Below are 21,194 nucleotides of genomic sequence, written 5' to 3'. Positions count from 1 at the left end.
CTACCACTGGAGACCACACACCGTGTGCGGTCTGTCTGTGAAGGAGGTGAGCCCCCTGCACAGTCTGTTGAAGTAGATGAGCCCGCCCCATCAGGGATGAGTCAGTGGTGAGAGTGGCTTCTACTGCGGGGGTGGTGAAGATTTTCCCCTGCAGGTTTTCTCCGTGACCACTGCTGCAGAGACTGAACAAGGGCTGCTAAGACAACCACAAGATCGTCCCACTGGATGCTGGCCTGACAACATTGGCTCGAGAGCCACTTGCATGGGGCGCATGCACAGAAGAGCTTGAGGAACTAGGTAGAAGCAGGAAGCCACCATCCCCAATAGTTGCATGGCTTTGCGTACAGTCACCTGGTGACTGGCTACATAGTGAGGGATCTGGAACAGCATGTTTTGAACCTTCCCGCTGGAGGGAAAGACGAGGCAGTCTTTGGTCTGAATTAGAGCCCCCAAAAACTGTTGGACGTGATTGGGGTTTAGACTGGATTTGTTTTCATTGATAGAGAAACCTAGGTTGAAGAGATGATCTACCATCTTCTGGGTATTTGTTTGGCATGTTCCGTACAAATCCCATGTTATGAGCCAGTCGTCGAGGTAAGGATAGACTGGGATGAACTGCTTGCGCAGGTGAGCAGCTACTACCGCCAGTACTTTTGTGAATACTGGTGGGGCTGAGGCAATGCCAAAGGGGAGAACCTTGAACTGAAAGTGGGTGTCCTCTATCATTAACATGAGGTAATTTCTTTGCACTGGCAACATTGAAATATGAAAGTATGCATCTTTCATGTCCAATGTGGCCATGTAATCCCCCTGCTGCAGCAGTGAGATTACCTCCGACATCCTGAATTTTTGAGGTTTGACATACTTGTTCGCAGGGCGCAGGTCTAAAACAGGGCACATGGCGAGATCCTTTTTGGATACAAGGAAGTACACTGAATAAATACTCTTGTTTACATCCAGAAGGGGAGCGACTTCTATGCTGCCGTTTACCAGCAGGATCTGAACTTCTTCCAGCAGGATGTGCAGGTGCTCAGGCAACAGGCGTCTCCTTTTCAGTGGGTGGTATCGAGGTGGCCGGTGAAAATCGATGCAATAGCCGTGGGAAACAGTCTTTAACACCGACTTGTCTGATGTGATCCCATCCCAGGCGTGGATGAATGACAAGCAACCACCGACCGGAGAAGTGTGGGAGGGGACCCGAACCTGCAAGTCACTTTACTCCTAGAGGCTCTCCGGCCTCCACCTCGGAGTTCCTGACTCTACACTTGCCCCTACGCCTCTGTTGACATTGGTTGTTCCTAGAAGAGCCTTGGCCGGAGGACTCGGGGGTACGACCGGAGCCATATTGTCCATGGGGAGAGTGGGAAAAAGATTGCCCACAAAAGGACCATTGCGAGTTAGTGCCTCCAGGCTGGTGGAAGGACTTAGACGTGATCTGGCTGAGAGACTTTAGTGTTGTGTTCTTTTTTCGTAGTCTCCAGAGCGTAATCAATGATCATGATGTGTTATTTATATAGCGCCTTTATCCAAAGCGCTTTACAGAGCCCATATTTACATACAATATCAGCCAACCGAAATTGGTACTCATTTATCGACCTCGGAAGGATGAAAGCCTGAGTTGGCCTTGCAGGGATTCGAACATGCGACTTTAACCAGGCATGTCTTAAATGAGGTCCCTCGGGCTAGGGTACGTCCAGCAGTCCCAGCAGAGTCCAGAGTGTTCAACATGTTATGGGTAACCTATCTGCCCTCAGCCACGACCGCCAGCAGGTGTGATCGGTTGGGGTCTGGGACATCTTGAAGACCCTCCTGGGCTAAGCCCCATTGGACATCGTAACTTGCCAGGAGAGTGGTATTGTTTGCTATCCTAGTAGAGTAGGCTGCCGAGGCAGTGACCCATTTACACAGGGCATAATGCTTTATACAGTCTTTGCCTGGAGGGGCTCCCACCAAAGACAGTGGAACCCACGCCCTTTTCCGAGTGGTAGTAACCACCAGGGAGTCCAATGTAGCATGACCCCTTGTGTAAAGTGGGGCGGAATAATGTTTCAATCCTTGCCCGTGTGAGAGACAGTGACAGCAAGGAAGGGGCCAGGGGCCTCTTTATAGAGTTCAGTAAGGGGATGGTTTGACTAGTCGTAGGCTTCTCCTTGAGAATATCCTCAACAATGTCTGTGGCTGGAGCTGCCTCAGGTGTTGCAAACTGGAAATGATTGGGTGCTCTTTTTAAGATTGCATTAAACATCTGGTCGTCAACAAGTGACAAATCCCTCTGTGGAGGCGAAGAAGGGGGATCTAAACGGATGACGTCTGGTTAGTGGTATGCGTTGGTGATAGCCAAATGGTCCTGATCCCCGCCTGATCCCAGTTTGGGTCCTAATAAGCGGTGTCTTGTGAAAAGAGATTAATGTCCTCATAGGTATCCTCCTGTGTTGGGTCCTCTGGGACATCCAAGATATCTTCCTGGTGTCCCTGTGCAGAGATGGGGAATGTCTGCAGTTTGTAAGGAATGGGGCATGAGTTCTCTTCCCTGGGTTTTTTGGGTATAATGTACCTGTCAGAAAAATCAATAAATTGGGCCATTTTGTCGATGTATTGTTCAAATATCTCCCTAGTCTGTAGGGTAGAGACAGAAGGTTCAGGGGTTGGAAAAGTTTGCCCAGAAGAGGGAGATGTTCCTAATAAGGCCTTAGAGAGAGGCTGGGGGGCTTCAGAATACTCTTCTCGACGAGAGGAGGTGGTCTTGTGCTCTGTGGCTGCTGAAATGATAGCTGCAAGACTTTAGTGGATTTTCAGCGGTTGAATCGAAGGCCTAGGGGCCTGTGCGCCTTTGGACGGTGTATCGACAACAGTATGTTTTATAGGGTGAACACCCGTTCCAGAGGGATGCACAATCGCATGCAATGAAGGCGCTTGCGTGGTGGGCGCCGAACTGCGAGGTTCAGAAGGCACCGTCAAAATTGTAGGCGGCCCTGTTGGAGTTGTGCACTTCTTCGAGGACTCTGTCGAAGAGGCCTTTGGGGTTGTGTGTTTTGGTATCCCTAGTGCGTGGGTGCCCTTATCGCCGGGGTGTGAACTCCCCATAACAGAGCTGTTGGCCTGTCGGGGCCAGGAACAGGCACTTGGGAGCCTGTAGGCTCCGCCGAGAGGTCGATGACTTCCAATTCGGAGCCATGGCCGACGACAGATTCCTTGTCGTCCGAAGCGACCGCACCAACTGGGCGAAGGCTTTCGGTCTGCATTGCGTAGGCCACTCACCGCTTAGTCCGCCTGCCTTTCAACGTTTTCGGTCGAAAGAGTTTACAGGTCTTGCATGAGCGCTCGTCGTGGTCTACAGAAGACACTGATTGCAACAGCAATGGTGTCCTTCCAAGAAAACTTTGTTACACGACAGACAAAATTTAAAGGGTGTCCACCCCGTAGCACAGGGTAACAGTAGCCAGACCATGAAGAGAAAGAGGGATTAAGGAAATAAATTCTTCGAGAAGAATAAACCCAGGGCCCCACTCTCCCTACTGTAAGGGCCTAGCCGGAGGGCCAAGGCCATGCGGTTGACAGTTGAACAGTTGCCGAGCAGGTGTAGAAGTCTTCAGCGGCAGGAAACCCACGAGAAGATTAGTTGTGAAACTAGACGACCGTAGGGACAAAGTTAGCAATATATTATATATATATATGGGATACATTACTCACCGTAATCGTATTTCTGATGCTTGTATCTACTTAGATTCACATGCTGTGCATAGGCCGACATCTGGTGGAAGCTCCGGAGTATTACAGTTTGTTTTTCGAAACTCGAAAATGGGCGTCGACACAGGGCGTGCCAGTAATACTATCCCTAGTGTGACGTCCACTGTACCCAAGATCCCTCACGCGTCTAGGATCCTCAGATTGTATTTTTTCTGACATGAGGTAGCATGAGGAGTAGCGCGAGTACATATAATCCAAGCAGATAGACAGAAAGGTAAGACTACAAGCAATCATGCGCCTTCTCTCAGAGGGGAGGAAGGGTGGGTCGCATGTCAATCTAAGCAGATACAAGCATCAGAAATACGATTACGGTGAGTAATGTATCCCTTCTGAGGCTTGTGGAATCTGCTTAGATCACATGCTGTGCATAGATTAGCGAGCAGTACCAGAAGAACGAAGTGGGATGTGAGAAGGGTCATGAGCAAATAAGTGTCTTAGAACCGCTTGTCCCACTTGTGTATCTGCCTTGGAATGGGTGTCAATGCAGTAATGCTGAGTAAAAGTGTGAATAGAGCTCCAAGGAGCTGCTTTGCAAATGGCGTAAGGGGTACATTTGCAATGAAAGCCAGAGTGGCCCCAATGCCTCTAGTAGAGTGGGCCCTTGGCGTAAAAGGCAGAGTCTTTTCAGAGAGTGAGTAACAGCTGGATACAGTTAATAATCCACTTCGAGATGGCACCTTTAGAGACGCGATCCCCCTCTCTGCCTGTAGCTACGGAGACAAACAGTTGATCTGTTTTCCTTAACGGTCTGGTTTTATTTACATAGTAGAGGACCGCCCTACGCACATCTAGGGTGTGTAGTTTCACCTCAGCCGAGCTTTGCGGGTTCTGGAAGAAAGCCGGAAGCTCGATGGACTGGTTTACATGGAATTTTGATATAAATTTAGGCGAGAACCTAGGGTGTGTGCGTAAAACCAGTTTGTCTTTATGGATAGTAAAGAAGGGATCCTGCACTGACAGAGCCTGAATTTCACTGACCCTTCTTATAGAAGTAATAGCTACTAAGAAGGCCGTTTTATAAGTCAGGTGTTTGAGACTGCTTTTATGCATGGGTTTGAAAGGGGGGGCCATGAGCTTGGCTAGCACCACATTAAGGTCCCACCCTGGTGGTGGGTTTGAAATAGGAGGGTGAAGTCTCTTTACTCCTTCCATGAAGGCTTTAACTACTGGTACTTTCCACCACGAAACCTTGCTATGGGAAGTGGTGTAAGCCGAGAGGGCTGCCAGGTGTACTTTCAGTGAGTTAAAAACCAATCCTGCATCTAGCAGGTGGAGCATGTATGTAACAATAGTGGAAGGAGTGCAATCAACTGGGTTGATTTGTCGACTCTGGCACCAGATAACGAACCTCTTCCACTTGTCAAAGTAACAGTGCTTTGTGTTTGGTTTCCTAGATTCCTTTAGGATGTCCATACACCTCTGTGGTAAATTGAGGTGTCCAAACTCTATGACCTCAGGAGCCATGCTGCCAGGTTCATTGAGTTGGGTTGGTGGTGCACTGTTTGACCTTGGTGCTGGGACAGTAGGTTGTACCAGGCTGGAAGTTTGATGGGCTCGCACACCGCCATCCTGCGTAGGTGTGGGAACCACGGTTGTCTTGCCCACATGGGAGCAACTAGGACGAGCGTCATCGACTCCCTGTTCCATCTTGTTCACCACTTTCCTGATGAGAGGAGTTGGTGGAAAAGCATACGCAAACATCCCTGACCAGTTCATCCACAGGGCGTTCCCCTGGGAGTCTGGTTGGGGGAACCTGGATGCAAATCCTGGGCATTGTCTGTTTTCGCTTGTGGCGAATAAGTCTATAGTGGGGAAACCCCACTGAGAGAAGAGATCTTCTATGACCTCTCTGTGAAGAACCCATTCGTGTTCCTCTGGGAGGGAGTCTCTGCTCAGAGCATCCGCTAGGGAATTGAGCTCCCCTGGAACATGTTGTGATAACAGGAAGATTTTCCGTCTGAGTGCCCATATCCAGATTTTCTGGGCAAGCTTGGACAGATTTGGCGAGCGAGTCCCTCCTTGCTTGTTCAGGTAGAACATGGCTGTAGTGCTGTCCGTCCGGATTTGCACTGACAGGTTTAGTAGGTGGGGCTCGAACGCCTGAAGCGCTCTGAATACTGCCAGAAGCTCTAGCAGGTTGATGTGGTTCTTGGCCACTGAGTGAGACCAGAGACCCTGAGCTGTGTGGTGGAGATGGTGAGCTCCCCACCCCGTCAGACATGTATCTGTAGTGACTACTGCCTGTACTTCGGGATCGTAAAAGGGTTTCCCCTGTGCTAGATTTTCTCTTGTCCACCAGTGAAGGCTTTATACTAGTGTTGGCGAAACGACCACTAGATCGTCCCACTGACCACTTGCCTGAGACCACTGTTTCGCCAACCATTCCTGCATGGGACGCATGCGCAGGCGCGCGTGGGGGACCAGGTAAATGCATGACGCCATCATGCCCAGTAAACGCATTGCTTTGCGTACCGTTATTTGTTGACCGGACTGATAATGCGGAATTTGCAGTAGTATATTCCGAATTCTTTCTTTTGAAGGAAAGGTCAACCCCTCCTGGGTATCCAGGATTGCTCCTAGGAATTGTTTTGAGGTGCTTGGCACCAGGCTTGACTTCTTCTCGTTGATTGAGAAGCCTAACTCGTGGAGGAGGTCGATAGTCCTTTGAATGTTTGTCCTGCAAATTCCTGGGGTTTCCCCCGTTATGAGCCAGTCGTCCAGATAAGGGTACACTGGTATTGCCTCCCTGCGTAGGTGTGCAGCCGCCACCGCCAGTACCTTGGTGAATACCCTTGGTGCTGAAGCTATCCCGAAGGGCAGTACCTTGAATTGGTAGTGCCGACTGTCCACCTTGAAGCGCAAGTACTTTCTGTGCGCTGGGAACATGGAAATATGAAAATAAGCATCTTTCATATCCAAGGTTGCCATGTAATCCCCCTTTTTTAGGAGGGGGATTACCTCTTGTAGCGTGGTCATACAAACTTTTTGGGGCTTAACATACTTGTTGGCAGGCCGTAAGTCCAATACTGGGCGCATTGTCAAGTCTTTCTTTGGCACAAGAAAGTAAGTTGAATAAATACCCTTGTTTACCTGGTGTCCCGGGACGAGTTCTATCGCGTCCTTTTGTAGAAGAATGGCGATCTCCTCGAGAATCTTCTGATGTTCTAAGGAGTGTACTCTTTGTCGTGGAGGATGGTTCCGGGGACGCTGCAGTAGCTCTATACAATATCCTGTGGATACTGTTGACAGCACCCATCTGTCTGATGTGATCCCGTCCCAAGCCTGGGTGAAGTTTGTAATGCGTCCCCCTACTGGGGTTGCGTGAGAAGGGACCCTGAACTGAGCGTCACTGCTTTGGTGGAGGCGTGCCGCCTCCCTTGCTGGGGCTGCGTCTGCCTTTACCACGACCTCTCCTATTACCTCTGCCGTAACCCTCGGTAGACTGTTGGTTGTTCCACTGTGTACCCTGCCCCTGTGAATAGTTAGATCCTCTGTGGGAATTTTGGCCGCCTGGGCGACGAAAATTACTATTCCCTCTCTGGTTAGGCGGTTTATTGGTTAACTGGCCAAGGGATTTGATTGTCTCGTATTCGTCCTTGGCATTTTTAAGTGAGTCTTCGACCGCCTTACCAAACAGATCGGTTTCCACCGGTTTGTCTAACAATGATGCCTGGGTTTCTGCTTTAAAACCAGACTGCCGTAACCATGCATGTCTCTTGATAACAGTGCCCTCCGCTATCAATCTGCCTGCGTTGTCCGCGGCGTCGAAGGCTGCTTTCAAAATGCAACCAGACACGGCTCTCCCCTCTGCGGAAATCCGAGCTAATTTGGCCCTTTAACGGTTCAGGAGCAGAGGCTATGAGTGCCGCGACTTCTTCCCACTGATGGCAGTTGTAGCTGGCCAACAGGGTGGTGGAGTTAACAATCCTTGCTTGATAGGCGGACGTTGAGGTTACCTTCCTGCCGAAACCGTATAGTTTTTTGCTCTCCTTGTCGAGAGGAGCTTCTGACGAAGACAAGCGTGTCCCAGCCCTCCTACGAGTGTTGGTGACAACTAGGGAGTCTGGCTTCAGATGTCCTCTTATATAGAGAGGGTCAGACTGTGCCGCCCTGAAAAGTTTTTCAACCCTGGGATTGACAGCTCTGGTGAGGTTTGGGTTCACCAGGGACGGATCTATTCTCCGCTGAATGGATTTAAGGATAGGGATGGTCTGGGCAACAGGCCTCCTTTCTCCCACTAACTCTTCTGCAAAGTCCCTTTCCTCCTGGACACCGTGTGTGTCAATGTGGAAATGTTCTGCTGCGCGAGCGAGAACCTCATTTAGGAGGGGTTGGTTATCGACCGGGGAGTCGGTAACCGGGGCTTCGTTCTCTACCGGGGAATCTACTCTGTATGTTTCCGGGTCATCCTCTTCTTCTTCCTGGTCCTCATCATCCCCATAGTAGCCCGTCCCGGTTTGCTCTTCTATCATACCAAATTCTTGGTCCTCACAAAAGGAAGCCTCTCCTTGATACCGTGAGTATGGTCTTGCGTAAGGTTGTACCTCGAAGGGTTCTGACCTCATCGGAGTTTCAAACCGGGCCTTTTTACTCGGAGGGGATAGGATCAGTAGAGCCTGAGGGTGTGGGCCCTTGTGGATCATACAAGAGGAAATGTTCTGGATTTTTATCATAAAAATCAGCCAAAGAAGACATTCTTGACATGACCCTATCTATGTCTTCACTGGACCATTTTTTGGAACTGGGAATGACTCTCAGCAAGTCTATGGGATTTCTCTTGAGTAGCTTTGCTGGTTTTGGACCTATCAGCAGACCTGGGCTGGTCTGTCTGTTTAGGGGGGTGGAGTGTTTCACAGGCATGGAAGAATGCACAGCTAGTTTCTTCTGCTGTTTTCCCCCCTCCCCGTGCGTAGAAAAATGTTTTTCCTGTCCCTTAGTGGCTCCGGAGTTTTTCTGATGCCTGGCGTCGAGGATCGGGAGAGGTGTCCCTGTCCTTCGAGCGTGGGGCCTCGCTGGCTTTAACTGCGGGCTCCGACTCCTGGAGCGCGGCCTGGGGGTGGAAGTCGTCTTCGTCTTCTGACGATCGAACTTCTGTTAGCCTAGGGACCGAGGCACTCTTGGCAAGAGTGGATGATTGCCTGGAGTCATGCGGCGATCTTGATCGAGAGCGCCCAGAGGACACCGAATCAGACCGTTCTGTCTGTGCCTCTTTCCGAGAACTCGACGTGTTTAGTGTGTGTAGTATGTGAAGCGCTTGTGTCGCCGGGGGTCTTCCCCATAGCCGCCCTGCCGGACGACCTTCCGAGGTCGGGGACCTGCGCTCAGCTGTCTTTCTACGACGTAATGCCCTCGCCGTCTGAAAGTACGGCGTTGCTGCCATCGCTGAAGGCGCCCTCCGCTGCCATGGCCGCCTGCCTGGCGTGGTGGGCCCAACGCTTCGTCGAACGGTCCTTAAGTGTCTTAGGTTTAAACCTACTACACGCTCTGCAGTTCGCTTCGGGGTGGTCCCTCGGCAAGCAGAGATTGCATGTGGCATCCCTGTCGACCCAAGGGTATTTGCGATTGCACTTGGGGCAGAATTGAAAAGGGGTACCCTCCATACGCACCTTGAGGCAGCGGGCTGTTAAGTGTAGGAAATGTATAAGGTGTACCTATATACCAAGAGTGTAGAGTATGTACCACCCCCCACTCTCCCTACTTGCAGGGCCGAGGCCAGCGGCCTTCCTAGGCCCAAATCCGTCGTGCAGCAGCCGACGGTCGATTTCTTCTCCAGCCGGCATCGAGTGTCGAAGTTCGACGTTGGGGTGGGGAAGGATGTCAATAGATTATTATTTTAAATTTTAGCAAAAATATGGCTAAGGCCAGGGGACTCCGCAAAATGCTTCCGACCAGTATGGCGGAAAAAAACAATCTGAGGATCCTAGACGCGTGAGGGATCTTGGGTACAGTAGACGTCACACTAGGGATAGTATTACTGGCACGCCCTGTGTCGACGCCCATTTTCGAGTTTCGAAAAACAAACTGTAATACTCTGCAGCTTCCACTAGATGACGGACTATGCACAGCATGTGATCTAAGCAGATTCCACAAGCCTCAGAAATATATATATCTCCTGCGACCACTGCATAGGCGACCAACTAGGTTGGCAGAAAAAAACAGAGGGACCTCAAGGCGGGAGGGATTTTGGGTATACTACACGTCACGTTAGGGATAGTGATACAGTCAGGCTCATGTCAACGTCCCCTTTCGATCTTCGAAAGAAAGATGCACTACTCCGCGATTTCCACTAGATGTCAGACTATATGCACAGCACGTGATTCTAAGCAAATTCACAAGCATCAGAACACAAAGTTATTTACTTGCCTTTGAATCATGTTCGACTCTTCTAGAAAGTGATATTAGCAGTATAAATGTATTATTGCATAAAACCGAATAAGTGAAACAGTTTACTATCAATAGTGTTTGCTTACCTTTAATTACATCTTGTCAATTTAAAATTTTAATAATGTGGTTTCACTCACCATGAATTGCATACTGCTATTCTAAATGTGCTTTATAGTTTGGTTTACTTACCATAAGTATTGCGTTGGTTTTTATATTGTGTTTATGACTTATAATAGTACTTACCTTTATAAGGAATTCTCTTTGCCTGTGAATACATAAAATAAACCATTATTTTTATAATACATCAGTGTATACGTGTTTCTTTGGACCATAATTATGCTACTAGTTCTTTGCATCTTCCTACAGCCCTCTCCCTCCTAAAATAAGCCTGTCGACTCCGTCATTGCTACCACATCTTTGAGTAATACAGCCTTATATGAAGTTGGAGTTTCTGTATAGCCTAACAGTTTTATAAAGTCCCTTTGGGTGGACTTTAGTAAAACTGTTCCAACACAAAGGACTCAACAAATTCGACCACATCACCCGGACCCTCACTGAACTGCACCTGCGACTGCAGCAAGCACGCATCACCTCCAAATCCTGCTGCATCATCTACAAGGCAGTCTCCCTCAAGTCCCCGAGCTACCTTGATTACAATCTCGGGAGGCCTAAAATCTACCAGAAATAAGGATATGTGCAGACTTCAACTCCACTGGTGCAGGAAGCAAAGAAACAGAAGACCAGCCTTTTCAGTATATACCCCCAAAATATGGAAGCTCCTCCATGTCAACACACAACTCGACCCTTCTCTTCTACAATTAAGGAAAGAGCTTCTGAACCCCCCACCCCCCCCAAGCCCACTTGTTAACACACACACATACACACCTTACCCGAGACTGGGTGATCTGCTCCCCTGTTTTTCCCACTCACCTTCTCACAGTTGTTAGTTCCCCACTCACTTGTATCTCTGCTTTCATCATTGTGTTGTTCTGTCTTGGACTTGAAAAGGGAACCCATTCCTTCCTGAAGCTAGGCCTGCGCTCAATCATATACTATACAATAAAAGGCCAGATGTACAGTGAGCAAAAAGATGGCTGCGGACTCTCAAAGTGGGAAAAGAAAACACAGGACAGGTCATCGTGCCATGGTCTTTCCAGAGAGGGGCGCCTACTACCTTTTTTGTATTAAAGTATTTCTGCCCGAAAGCCACCCTGCCCGCTTCGCCTGTTATCACCGCTAGAGGGAGCGGTTGCCTTATGCATACAACAATAAGATTCATCTTCCAGGCGAACAAAACGTGTATTTCAACTAAGTTACTCACTGTAGTGACTAAATTAAATATTTTATTTATATTGCGCTCGTACACAAATGTTTACTACATATTAGTGTATACCAACGTATGCCTAGTTCCATAGTCCACTTTCCTCCATACTGTATGGGCGTCCCCTCGCTAGGGACAGGAGCAAGGAGCAGAACCTTTTTTTGCCAGAGAAAATGTATTTTCCCCTTTAAACTTAGCCAGGCGCGGACCCGGGAGCATGCGCTCCATTGACTCCGTCTTTCGGGCACCACACCTCATTCACATTTGATGCCTCGGCTAGATTTAATTGCCCAACAGCGTTGCTCATTAAGGGAGGGTCGGTGAAGGATGGTGGGATGTATGAAGGAAAGGGGACTATGGACTAGGAGTATGTTACTCACTACAGTGATTAACTTTTAATTACTCCTATGCCCCGTCCCCTTTCCTCCAAACTGTATGGGCTATTACCGCTGATTGAGGGCCCCAAGGAGGAGACGTTGCCACCACTAAGGTAATGGGTTCCTAGGATTGCTTGCCTGAAGGCTATGCCTGATCTTGTACTGCCGTCTAGGCAATAATGCTTTCAGAAGGCTGAGGGGTTAGCCCAGGTGGCACCCCTGCTGATTGTTTGCCATGGTACATGCCTCTGGAAGGCAACTGCCATTGCCTTGGCCCTGACCGCATGAGTGTGCATGTTTGCTGGAGCCTTCAACTTTTGTCCCTTGTAGGCCTCTTGAATGGCTGTGGCCATCCACATAGCTACTGAGGCCTTAGATGCCAGACAACCTGGCTTGGAACCACCGAAGGTGACGAAGCATCTGATTTGCGGAAACCCTTTAACTTGTCCTGGTAGAATTTTAGGGCTCTCCTGAGGTCGAGACAGTAACACCTTTTCTGCCTCCTGCTTTGGATTCAGGAAGAAAGTTGGAAGGACTATGTCATGATTGAGGTGAAAAGGAAACACCATCTTTGTGAGAAACATGGGTTGGTTGCGCAGCACCACCTTGTTGCGATGGAACATGGTATAAGACTTGCCTGAATCTCGCTGAACCTGCGCAGAGGTAAGGCCTACCAGCAGCGCTGCCTTGATTGTGACCAGTCTGATGTCTACGGACGCCATGGGCTCGAATGGGTTATGCTCCATGGTGCCCCAGAACTACGTTGAGGTCCCAGTCCGTGTGTGGATGTCTGATAGGAGGGTATCATCTTGTTAGTCCCGCCAGATGCCTCTTAACCACAGGGTTGGACAGGGAGAACAAGTCGCTGTCCGAGTTATTGTAGGCCCCTATGGACGCTAGGTATGAACAGCATGTGTCGACCTGAACGCCAGACTCTGCCAGGTGTGCCGAGAAGGATAGCACCTGATCCAGTGTGCACATCAATGGGTTTATACGCCTTTCTTTGGCGCAGAAGCAGGACCTGGTGCATTTTCTCCTATATTGGTTTCTGGTGGAGATACTTCTTGCCTTCTGAATAATCTCCAGGTTCTCGTGAGACAGGTGAAGGTGCTTCAGAGTTATGTGCTCAGGAACCAGGCTGCTAGGGCTAATTTCATTGGGTAAGGGTGCACTGCCGTCCCCTCCTCCCCCCTCACCCCCAGTCCCCTTCTGTTGCAATAGGAGCAGAGCTGTCCTGACTGGAAGACACACCAGGGGCTGATTCCGAGAGCTGTGAGGTCTGAGAACCATGATCTGGCCAGCCACTGTGGCGCTATCAGAGTTAGCCTCAGTGGACAATCCTTTCTGATCTTGCAAATAACTGTGGATTAGAGAAGCCGGAGGGAATGCTTAAGCCCACACCCCACTCCACTGGATTTGCAAGGACTCCCCCAAAGAGCCTATTCCCTGTCCCATCCATGAAGCAAACTGCTGGCATCTCGGGTTGTGCTTCGTGGCAAACAGGTCCATGTGGGGCTGCCCCCACCTGCTGAAGATCTCCTGTAGGACCTGTTCCTTCAACTGCCACTCTTAGTTGTCCACTCACGGTCTGCCGAGTCTGTCCGCCTACAGGTAGGTTGTACTCCCCCGCAAGGTGGATTGCGGAAAGCCATATTGTTGTGGGCGATGGTCCATTCCCATATGTTGATGCTGAGCCTGCACAGAGGATGCAATCTGGTGCCCCTGTTTGTTGAGGTATTACATGAAGGTAGAACTGTGCATCTGAATACAAACTGGGGTGTTCTTGATCACAGGAAGGAAGGTGCTAAGAGCCAGCCATATAGCCATCGGTTTGAGCCAACTGATGCAACTCTTCTGGTCCTCCTTTGTCCAAAGACCATGTAGACTAGTCACCCAGCATGGCTTCAAACCCGTGCAGTGAGGAGTTTGTCTCATTGGCATATGTAGACAGGGGGTGTCTGAATGGGCTGCCCGCCAAAAGATTGTTGACCAGCCTCCACCACACCAAATCCTGGCGGAGATGCGTAGGGCTGGTGACAAATGCCATGAGGTTGAGGTTTCCGAACTGCTGAGAAAATGTCCAGTAGCCGCTTTGAGAGCCGCCACCTTCTCCATGGTGGGGGAAGATCCGCTGCTCCTTGGTATCCCACTTAAGGCCCAAAAAGACCAGCGCTTGTGGGGCTGGAGCTGAGACTTGCCGAGGTTGACCGAAAACCCCAGTTCGTAAAGAATATCCATTAGTCTGGAGGCAGTATTTCTCAACTCCCCTGGTGATGCCACACTGACCAACCATTCGTCGAAGTATGGGTACACATGGTGGCCCTCCGATGCGAGTAGCGCAGCCACAGCATTCATGAGTCTTGTAGATACCATTGGGGCTGAGTTGAGCCTAAATGGGAAACCTTGCACAGAGAGTGGGAGCCAATAACCCAGAACCGGAGGAAGGAGCTGTGGGGCTGCCATATTAGGACGTGTAGGTATGTATCCTTCTGGTCCAGAGACCATGTCCAGTCTCCTCCACAAAGAGTCTCCACTAGAACCACTCTCCGGCCTGCCTGGCTTTTCTTCTGTATTGCAAAGATACGAGTGTAGAATCCCAAGCCTCTGAGACAGGGGAACTTCCTCACAACCAGTGAGCTGATTCCCCCACAAACAAAGATTGTGTCCCTATCTGGGGAAGGTGAGGAGAAAATGGGGGAATTTGAGGTATGGGGAGGCGGAAGCCCTGCAATACCACTGCAAGGATCCACAGGTCTGCGAATAGTGTCTGCCAGGACAATGTGAAGAGAAAGCCTGCCCCCCACCGGAGAACTGTGGACCTTGAGGATTCCGTCATTGCTTCTTTCCCTCTGAGGCTGGTGCCCGTGAGGGTGACTGGAAGAAACCCTTGTTCAAACTGTTTTGCTGTTTGCGCTTGTGCTGGCTGGGGGACCGGTCAAGCTTCGTAACTCTCTGATCCTGGAAGCCCCTGAAGCTGCCGAAAGTGCAACCCCTATTGGGCCATGATTGCCCCTCCCCGAATGTCTTGGATACAGGCTTTGCAAGTATGGCACAGGACTTGGCTGTCTTGGAACTGTTTTTTCTTGTCCAACCCTTCATCCGTGGATGAGTGGAACAGTTCCCACCTTTAAAAGGGAGGTAGAGGATGCGGTCTTGTACGTCCGGAGAGAACCTCGTGGCCCTGAGCCACGCTGTGCTTGTATCTGTGACCACACCAACGGCTCTCCCTGCTGGGTAAATATGAGCCACTGAGGTCTCCATTAAGTCCTGTGTCACAATTCTGGCTTTGATCAAACCTGCCTTGAAAGTGACATGCCTATGAGCTGGCAACTCCCTCCATAGCCTCTGAGTTGCGGCGACCAGCATGGCATCCACATTAGCTTGTTGCAGATGGAGGCCGGCATTGGAGTATACCTTTTTTCCGCAGGCCTCCAGCAGCTTCTCCTCCTTGCCTAGTCATTTTTGCAGACTGTCTGTGGTGGAGTGGGAGATTCCAGTTCTTTGAGTATGGTGAAGAGTTCTTTGACATTCGATTTGGCGGTTGATATTGTTATAGGTGTCCTCTTTGGCTTTTGGGATGGCTTATTTATATGTGGCCGCAGTAGTGTTGAATAGATCTTTATTTTGGGAGGAAGGGTTCTTTTGCCAGTTGGTTTCAGATTGTCTTTAGGACTTCCGTAGGTCCTTTAGCTCAGATGTGAACCATTTGTTCAGATGGCTGGGGTGTTTGGCTTTTCTGGTTCTGAGTGGTGCTATTTGGTCTAGTGCTAGGAGCAGGTTTTTGTTGAACGAGTTTACTAGAGTATCAGGGTCTACATTGGTGTTAGATGGGGTGTTGCTAATGGGCTGGATAAGTGGAAGTAAGCTGACCAGGGTGATCAGCCAGTTGTTTCTAGTCGTGGCAGGAGGCACTTGAACGGGGGTGGTAGGAGGTTGCAAGGGAGTATTGAGCTCAAACTGAATGATGCGAAGGTCAGACCAGGCACATGGTGAGTTTGAGAGTATTTTGCTCTTGCAGTTTAGATCAGCCACTCAGTCAAGGGTTCTTCCTTTGTTTTGAGTGGTTCCTGATACGAGTTGTGTAAAGCCTATTTCTAGCAAGGATTGTTCAACTGCTTTTGCGTGGGGGGTCAAGTAAGTCTTGGACGCCTATGTTAAAATCACCTAGTAGTAGGATTTGGGTTTGGTGTGGTGTGAGAGTAAATTCATAATGTCATCTTCGAATTAGGCTAAGGGACCGGGGAGTCTGTAAATCAGGTATATAAGTATAGTGTGCTGGAGTGATACTGGCAGTTTGACGGAGAGGAGTTCTCTGGATGAGAAGGGTTGGGAGGTAAATTCTCTCATGCCAAGGTGGGACTTGGAAATGAAGGAGACCACCCACCTTTTGCTTGTCGTTCTATCAAGTCTGAGGATAGTATAATTTTCCAGGTAAGGCTAGCATTAGCGCAGGACCTGCTGCTGTATGTAACTAGGTTCCTGTGACGCCTTAAAAAAAAAACACAATAAAAAAAAAACAAGATTTTGGGATTTTTGTCAGTTAGGAGGACGGATATGTCTAATGCATGAACTGAGAGAGACCTGGCATTTATGAGTGCACCTTTGAGACTGCCATAGTTGGGCTGGGGGGGTAAGTCAGGACGGTTGGGCTTGTGAGTGGGGGGCTAGGTTGGTTGCGTGTTGAGCAGCTAGGAATATCTCAAGAGGGGTCAAATTGAGCTGTAGGGGAGTTACACAGATTCACAGTGACAAGTATTCAAATAAACACTTACATACAAGGTTTCTTGAACAAACAATTATACATTTATCAGTTAGAGTAAGCCTTCTTCAGAAGGGAGCAATATAAAAGCAACACACAAATACACTCCAAAACTACACACTCTTAGTTCTAAATCAGTAAAGACTCTTTCAGGATGGCCCGCAGTCATAACCTACACCCCCAGGTGACTTAAATAGCTAGGATGCTGGGGACATTAATATCTTACTGTAGCATTTAGAATATTCTTTAGGAATTGGTCAAATGAAAAGGTTATTAGAACAAACGAGATCACAAATATTCTTAAGCAGGCAAATACGTTTGGATCCCCTAAGCAGAGACATTCAGTAGAACAGGCTAAGCCATAGTCAATGGGCAAAAGTCTATATGAGCTGAAGCACTTCTGGTAGGTAAGTAAGAAAAGTTCTTTGCGCAATGTTTGAGAAGTCTTTGAAGAAAAGAATCATTGTAGGGCCACAAGCTGTTTAGGCTTGTGAGTAATAGAAGATGCAAGCTACTCTACAATAAGGAGGTAAGTTCTGTCAGACTTTACAATACCTTTGGATAGAAGAAAAAGTGCAGCAGAGCACCTCTGTTCCTGTGCAGCTCTGCAGATCTCACTGTTCCTGGGCCTCAGTTGTGGGGACAGAGGGGGGAATCCTGCACTGCACTGGGACGGTCACCACTCGCAACCGGCAATCTTCAAACAAGTGGCACTTTGGTGTTTCAGCTCCTCGCGACTACCGCAAATAGCAACACTGCGGTTCCTGGCTGCCGAGATGGCCTTTCCTTGCTTCTGGGCTCCCGCACTCATTTGAGGGGGGGTTCAGGCTCGGTCAGTCCTGCTTCCTGGTAGTCCGGAGGATCTTCCTGGAGCTCTTGGCCAGCTTAAAAGCAACGCACACAATCTGGTGTTCCTCTCCCTGGCTATCGGTTTCCAGCAGAAACTCTGGAAATTCACCCAGCTCCGAGAAGTATGTCCAGGTGGCGTACTTTGGAGTTGATTGGTCCCACCAACTCAAGGGTAGAAGTCGTCCTTGCGGGGGCTTCTCTGTCAATACGAATTTCGCGTTTCAGCACAGCAGCAAGGCTTCACCGGGCAAACCAACGGTCCAGGAGTTGCAGCAGGCGTCCTATTCAAGTTCTTCTTCGGTTCCTACGTCCAGTGGTCGACTCTGCCTTCCAAGCGAAAAGCCTCACCTTTTATTCAGTTCTCTCCCATTCATTCCAGCCTAGCTGTCAGTCACCCACCAGGGCGGCTGTCCTTCCCAGACAGTCAGCCGGCCAATCACTACAGAGGGCATTTAGGTCTCCTAGGAGAGCAAGTACAGGGAGTTTCGGACACCTCCCTCCATTCCTGCCCCCGCCAGACACCCTGGAGTCAGATGCGGCCTTCACTCGTGAATCTCGCAAAAGGCAAAGTGAACAAAGGGACCAAACCTGGTTTGGCGTGCAGAGTAAATCTCAAGCAGGACCTTTCCACCAAGAAATGGCAAAAATAGAAGACCAGGGCCATTTTGACAAAAATGGCACCCTTGCGTGCTTTACTGCAGCAGCGAACGCAGCCCGCAGTAAATGCACACCACGGTAGTTAAAAATAAAACACTGCCACCAGCCATTCATCAAGGAAAGGGTAACAAAAATGTTACTTGAGAAGCTAGACAAAGGGGATACTAAGTAACCCCTCCAGCACCCTATTGTAAGATAGTGTGTGCTGGGTCTAGAAAGTTACAAATGTTAAATAAAGTCAATTTCACTTTACTGCTCTGGGAAACAGTAGTTTATCCCAGAGAAGGTATGTAAACCTTTGGGAAATCTGGGAGACTTCCCTGTGCCACTGCACTGAAGGTGCTGCGAGACCCAATGTAAAAAATGATGCCTATGGAGTTTGTCAGGCTCCATAACCAAAAGAGAAACAGATCAAAAATCACATTAAAATACATGAGTGGGAAAAAAAAGGGGTCTCACTCTCTGCAGCTTAAAAAAAATCAAGTCCTCAAAATCCAGAAAAGTTGCTTGGGGTTTCTACGGTGGAGAAAATTAGCACATTTCTGAGAATTCTCCCTAACTGGGGTTCAGTGGATTGGCGCACTTCAGCACGTGCTGCCATTTTTTTGCGACTACGCCACATTTTTGTCCTGTACCGTGCCACGTGCAGCCTGCATCTTTGCAGTGGTACTGGCTCTGGCCTCCGCCCGTTTGCTTGTACGCATAGGCTCAGACCTCCCTTGCACCTCAGGGGTTGACCGGTAGGCTGTTCGTCCACGGACATGGTGCCAGTAGTGCTTTCTTTTTTTTAAACTGCGTGTAGGAGCCCCCCTCAGGCTTAGGCCCGGTAATAGAGCAGAGCCCCTTGTGGGGTGGGGGCGAGACCGAGAGTTTCCGTGGACCCCTTGGCCGTGAGGCCAGTAGCTTGGAGGGCCTCTGCACCCTTGCTGGTTATAGAGACTGATTGGCCCCTCCCACCTGCTTGACCTCCAGAGGAATGAGTCACCTTTGCAGGGTGCTTTGGAGAATAGAACACTTACCTTGGGTTTGGTTGTCTACGTACGTACTACTTGATATGTTCAAGTGGAGATCTGCAGAACCAGCCAGTGACTGGGGAGAAAGGGTGTTGCATGCTGAACAACCATCCCAGCCGTGGTCTTCACCGAGGCACCGGAAGCAGAGTGTGTGCAGGTCCTAAGTAGGAAAGGATCCTTCGCATGCCAGGCCACTACAAAAGCCCGCCGCGGACATGCGCAGGAAAGGGCGAGGCACCGCCACCGGAGGACAGTAATTTTCTATAAATAATTGAAATCGATTAGTAATAAAGAATAAAATAGATGGACAAATATCCCCGCAGAAGAATAACAGTGTGGAATTATGAGGTGAAAAAGCACCTCAACCACAGCGTAGGAGAAGGTCTGCTCCCGTCAATGTGGAAGAGAGGACTGAGGTGTGGCGCCAGAGGGCGGAGTCAAGGGAGCGCATGCTCCCGGACCAGTCCCCCCCCCCGGACAACGGGCAACTAAATTTAATAGGGGAAAAGACTTTCTGGTGAAAAAGCATCAGTTTCTGTCCGCAGCGAGGGATGCCCCCATATAGTATGGAGGAAAGGGGACAGGACTAGAAGTACATACAATTAGCTGCATAAAAAGCACACGATAGGATACCACTTTAACAGCATGCTTCAAGTTGCAAACACTAAGAAAATTAACACATTGAAAAAAAATACAGAAATTAATTTGATTATGCACTATTTCTCTAAAATACTTTTTTAAATGGACCTATGTATTGTGTAATTATTCCTTGTAATATTTCTTGGTATGTATTATTACATCAATAATATTGTTCATGTACGTTTTAAACTTTGACTTCAATTTACTTTTTTTATGATCTCATGTCTACTTCAAATCATGCTGCACGTGAATTGTATTACTCTGACATCCCTCAACATAATATATTTGAATCAAAAACCCGTAAGTGGAATCCAAGACAATGAGGAGCAGATACAACAATTGGCTGTATGTACTAAGTTAAACTTTTTTGGTGTGAGGTTACTACTACTCCACGTAAAAGGAGCAAGATCCTTTACGATAGCTTTTTCTATTAACATAAATTACGTCAAAAAAGCAACATATTTACACTCTGAAAAGGTCTTCCTTTACACACATTAGCCCATGTACAGACACTTTTCCACTAGTCGAATAATAAAATATTAGCTATTCTGTATTTGTCTCCCAACATCCTTCTGGAGAAGGTCGCCTTGAAAGTTCAGAGAAGGATGCCCTGGTCTGAAATACATCGTCACACTTAATCAACTTCCCTTCAAGCAACACTATAAAAAGTTAATGCAATTTATTTTTACATTTATTTACAAATTTTATAATTTAGAGTTGAAACATAGTAAATAAAGGTAGTTTATACTTTGTACGGTATGACTAATAGACTTTGCTAAGCATATAAAGACTACCATGAACGTGTCCTCAAAACATGCCACTGTTGGAATTAACACGATCATGTGTCTTGGTCTGCCATGCATCTGTACAGCAACTATGATTTGTGCTTCAATTTCACCAACTATAAAATGTTTATAAAATAGTGAAGATTCTTACCTATATGTGGCTGCTGTGCAGCAGCCAGTGCGTATTGCTGCTGCTGGGCTGCAGTTAACTGCTGGACTGTTAGTGCATTTTGTCGTTGGAAGAGCTACAAAAAATAAATTCAATTTGTGATCATTTTTCTACTGAAATGTAGCGGTTTTATTTGAAAGCAGGTGACTGATGGAGTCTGCAAATGGTTTGACAAGTCCAATCTCTCCAAATGCATCATATCTGGTTAAAGCATGGAAAATAGTCGAACACCCTAGTGCATTTTTCTTCATACTCCTGGATGTCATCCAACTCTGGGATGGGACAGAAACTTCTTTGTACAACTACTCCAGATTTGAACCCTCCCTCCATATTTACCCATCAGTCGACTCATACACCTAAAGCCAAACTAAATAGATAAAGGTTTTAGCAAGTTGGCGGGAGTGATGTATGGAGGGATGGATGGATGGATGGATGGGGACAATGAAATATCAGTAAAGTAGTCGCAATGGTATGGTATTGTTTCCTTACTCAAG

General features: G+C 48.5%; 1 protein-coding gene across 7 annotated transcripts in view; it reads right to left on the bottom strand.

Annotated features, from left to right (window-relative positions):
* Positions 1-21,194, bottom strand: part of PUM2 (pumilio RNA binding family member 2) — a 2,101,998-nt gene that overhangs the window by 1,588,556 nt on the left and 492,248 nt on the right. For all 7 annotated transcript variants that reach the window (XM_069605904.1, XM_069605906.1, XM_069605907.1 and 4 more), the window contains one exon: positions 20,683-20,776. In XM_069605904.1, the coding sequence (XP_069462005.1) occupies positions 20,683-20,776 (94 nt within the window). The remainder of the gene's footprint in view (positions 1-20,682; positions 20,777-21,194) is intronic.

This window comes from Ambystoma mexicanum, chromosome 4p, assembly GCF_040938575.1.
Source record: "Ambystoma mexicanum isolate Mex_15411 chromosome 4p, UKY_AmexF1_1, whole genome shotgun sequence".
Taxonomy (NCBI): domain Eukaryota; kingdom Metazoa; phylum Chordata; class Amphibia; order Caudata; family Ambystomatidae; genus Ambystoma; species Ambystoma mexicanum.
This window is presented reverse-complemented; position numbering and strand designations above follow the sequence as displayed.